The sequence below is a fragment of the Teleopsis dalmanni genome, unplaced genomic scaffold, assembly GCF_002237135.1.
Source record: "Teleopsis dalmanni isolate 2A unplaced genomic scaffold, ASM223713v2 unscaffolded_contig_3805, whole genome shotgun sequence".
NCBI lineage: Eukaryota > Metazoa > Arthropoda > Insecta > Diptera > Diopsidae > Teleopsis > Teleopsis dalmanni.
The window spans coordinates 1-4,277 of record NW_024035187.1 but is presented as its reverse complement, the minus strand read 5'-3'; the positions used below and the strand labels follow the sequence as shown (position 1 = coordinate 4,277).

At 36.3% G+C, this 4,277-nt stretch overlaps 1 protein-coding gene across 1 annotated transcript; it reads right to left on the bottom strand.

The window, feature by feature from the left end:
- Positions 1-5: 5 nt before the first annotated feature.
- Positions 6-4,273, bottom strand: LOC119665180 (HEAT repeat-containing protein 5B-like; the record flags this gene model as incomplete). Its single annotated transcript, XM_038074479.1, has 4 exons — positions 6-1,340; positions 1,970-2,932; positions 2,992-3,864; positions 4,256-4,273. Coding segments are annotated over 4 exons (3,189 nt in total), but the record flags the coding sequence as incomplete, so codon positions are not given.
- Between the last annotated feature and the right edge of the window lie 4 nt (positions 4,274-4,277).

Sequence of the window (4,277 nt, the reverse complement as noted above, 5' to 3'; positions counted from 1 at the left end):
TCAACACATTGTAGACCACTTGCAACTAGCATACCATTATCTTCAGATAGTACTGAAAAGAAAGACTGCGAAGAACTATTTTTTGCTGCTAGTTCTTGCTGAAATTGTATTGTGCTTAATTTGCTGGCAGCACTAGGATTCATAGTTGGTATCTGTCGTACAAAAACGCATAAGCACACTTCTAAAACTGCATACACATGTGAATCGCCAGGCGGAATTTCACCTTTAGTACCACCTTCGCCTAAGTTTTCTATTTCTGTGTTTAGTGAAATATTTTCACTATTATCCGTATTTTTGTGCTGTTCCAGATATACATTCTTTTTTGTTTCCAAGTCTTCTTTTGCGGCTTGTATGGATTGCTTGAGAATTTCCATGCAGAGTAACTGCACCAATAACTCATCTCGCGTTAAAATTTGGCGATGTAAAACGTTGCAAAGTTCAATCGTTAAAGCTTTATCTTTGACTAACTGTTGTCGTGCCCAATTCGAATCGAAAATTGTGTATAAAGATTGTAGACAACTTAAAACATTTTTGGGTTTTTCCGAAGTACGTGTACTACATAATGCTTGCATACAAATTCCAAATATCATATGGAAACGATCTGCTGATAGTGAACCATGTGTTATATTATTATTAGCTTCAAAATTTGTCTTATCCGCAACACCATTAGAATTAGCGGAGTTCGTGTTTAAATGTAAAGCAAATCCTTCATCCTTAAGCCATAAGGAAGCTGCATAAAGTATTGGGGGCCATGATGTCAAATAGTGAGGCTTGGAAGAGTTTATGGTATCAGTAGTGTAAAATGCACCTCCATCATGTGGTAACTGACTTTGAAACTCAGCTGGTAATAATAAAAGCGCGTGATCTTTCATAGCTGCCAGCCAATGCGTCGATAAATTGCTTAATTCTGGCTTAACTAAGCTTAACAAACTTTCACCGTGACTTTCAAAATCACCGAAATCATCATTCATTAAATCACCATTATCTAAGTCTAAGCCTGTAGTTAATGGCGAAATGCTGTTGGTTGTTGTTAGTTTCTTCTGAAACATAGAAGCCGGTGCTGAACCATTGCCGATCATAGCAACAATGTATACTTCAGCCCAAGCTTTTAAAATGCTTAATTTCTCTAGTGTAGCCATAGATTCGTTGTAAAGTTGTGTGCTGTTGGTTTTCGAGTGTAATTTATCAAGTGATGATACTAACAACTGATGTACGCGTCGTAAATCATTCAAATCTCGTGCTACTCCAGAACCAATCCAAGCTGAGCAAACTTCGCATGCTGCCGCAGTTACATGTGATGGTGTATCTGGTGAAAATGCAGGCCTTAAGGCAGCACCAACCTATAAGAAATATAATATATAACAATATTTAAATATTTTTTTAAGTGATCATTCTGGTTAATTTTATTTCTATGTATACCATTTATTTATTAAATAATAATTAACTGAAATAATGAATATTTTGTTATATATAATAATACTCCTCTTGCACTCGTCAGTCTAAGGCAGTCTGAGGCACTTAAATTGAGTATTATTTTATATAAAGTAAATTTGTTCAACAAAAACGAATTAAAAGAAAAATTCAGCAAAAAATTTATTATTGGTTATTGATTACTTAATCTCCTCTTTTGGAAATGCCGAAACATTAGACTAGGTAATAGATCTCCTCTTGACAATATAATCGACAGAAAATATACTGCGAAAACACTGTAATTATTTTCTAATATAAGCCCCCTAGGTACAATCCTGTTTAGGCCACTGTACTGTTTGTCAGATGAATGGCTGATCAATTTCTAAATATAAACCCCATTATGACTATTGACTTATTTGAACAGTATGACTAGACACCCTGATTAAATATATATATTTTCATATAAATTCGATTGTTGCAGGCCTCAGATTTGTTATAATATTTGAACTTATAACAACAACAACAATAACAACAACAAAAAATTTATTAGTAGACGTACTTGTGCTTGGAATTGTTCCAATAATAGATGACCAGGAAATTCCGGTTCAGGCACACCAGCAAATCGATCTATAATTTCCTGTAGTGTACGTAACCCCTCTAAACGTAATTGATCTGAGTCAGAAGTTGCAGCCATGAATGACATACGTATCAATTCTGCTAAATGTAAAATTAAATAATCACCACGAGATTTAATCATTTGCATTTCTTTAGCTTGTATCAAATCAAAATGTATAGGATTTGCTGATTCACAAGTGGAGATAATTTTCCGAACACATTGCGCAGCAAATACACGTGTAGGCCAGCGTGGCTGCACAGCAGGATGTGTTGAAGTATTTTCCTCAGCATGATATTCAGCGACATCATCATCATCCGCATTATCATCATCGTCATTATCATCTTTTGTTGCATTATCTGCTGCATTTGAATTCTTATTAGAAGGATCACTTTTTGTTGTGTTACTTTCATCTTGTATTGCTGCATTTTCCACAGCAACAGTCAAAACATTCTTACAAAGGCTTAACCAAGAGCTAAGGTTATCTGATGCTAACATTTGTAACATGGAAGTAAGCGTATCGTGTATATTTTTCAACATTTCAGCATCAGTTTCTGAATCTAGCATAGCGAATAATAAACCAGGAAGCCCAAACTCGGTGATGACAAGATCCGGATACTGTTCTGGTGTAATTGAAAGCGCTAATTCACATATTTCTTTAGCTTCTCGATGTGATAACTGTCGAGCCATACGTACAGCAGCTTTGCGTAACATAAGATAATTACTTGATAATGTATTAACTAGTGTAGGCACTAGAGTTGATAGGTTCACGGTTTTCGGAGCAAACAGATGCAATTGCTGTAGACAACCGGTAGCTTCAGCCTGCACAAGTGGATCGGAGTGTGCTTGCATTATCGAAGCCGCGCACAAGAATGAAGACCGCATAGCACAAACAGCGACTGCATTACCCTGAATATAATATCATGATTAATGTTAATGTAAATAGAAAAAAATTATATTCTACTTACTTGTAATTCTGGACCAACAGTTGTAATTAATGCATTCAGCAAACGTCCAACACACTGGTGTACATCAACATTAGAGTGTGGTACCGCAAGTAAAAGTTTCAAACTTAACGATAGAGTAGCTTCTACATAATTACGGAACATCGGCCCACCGGAATCGGCTATAAGCGATAGAGCATACAACGACCAAACCTGCACAACTGGTGATGAGGTGTCTTGTGCTAGTGCCAACAGTATAGATACACTTGTATTTAAATGCTGTGAAGACCCCATGCCACCAACGTAACGATGCAAACATCCTAAAGCCAAAGAATGACCTGTACGCGTTATAACATCTCTGGCAGATTTTAGTTTATCAAATGAATTTTGTGCCAATTCAGCCGTAAATCGAGAATCGCCTACGACTTGTGCCATACGTCCAAGTGCTTCGCCAGCTGCACAACGTAGTGTAGCATTTGAGCTGACCAATGCAGCAACAATCAAATTAGTTGCACTTTTCTTAACGTTTTCTTCACCAATGCCTGATTTACTATCGGTTAAACCTTTTAGACCGCTTAGGAGCGCAGTGAATATATTCATTTGCACAGCTTCTTGGCGGCTGCTTTTAGCTTGTCGAATGCACTCACCAAAATGTTCCAACATCTGTAAACGGTGTTTGTTGGCGACTTTTGGAAAGATTAGGCCGAATAACGAAACCGACATATCAATAACTGCCACACCTAAAGGCAGTGGACCAGGACATTGCTCTATTTTATTACTCGCATTTAGGGCATTGCTAATGGCTGCTGCGCTCATAACACCAACTGTTGGAGGACGATACAAGCAACAAGGATCATGTTCTAAAGCACCCGACCCAGCGGCGCTATTTGGTTGCAACTGCAATTTTACAGCAAACAATATATGCATTATTATATGTGTAGAATGATATCAAAAAATGTAATTCATATGTATGTATAAATAAAGTACAAAGTAAAAGGAAACCATTATGCATTTTATAAAGCTGTACAACAAATCGATAATCTTATATTATTAAGCTTTAAAAATTCAAGCAAATGAGAGAAAATAAAAGAAAAATTTTTAATATAAGAAAGGATAACATACATGCACGTACGAATTCAACGAAAAACTAATAAAAATCCTTGGCTCAACGCCAAATAGTGTAGAGCTTAGAAGTAGCAAACTAAATGCTCTTTAAGTGAAACCATAAAAACACAAGAAATACAGCGAAATAAAATTTTAGTTCACAGAAAACACAAACAACACTTACATGCTCCCCATCTGATTTACGA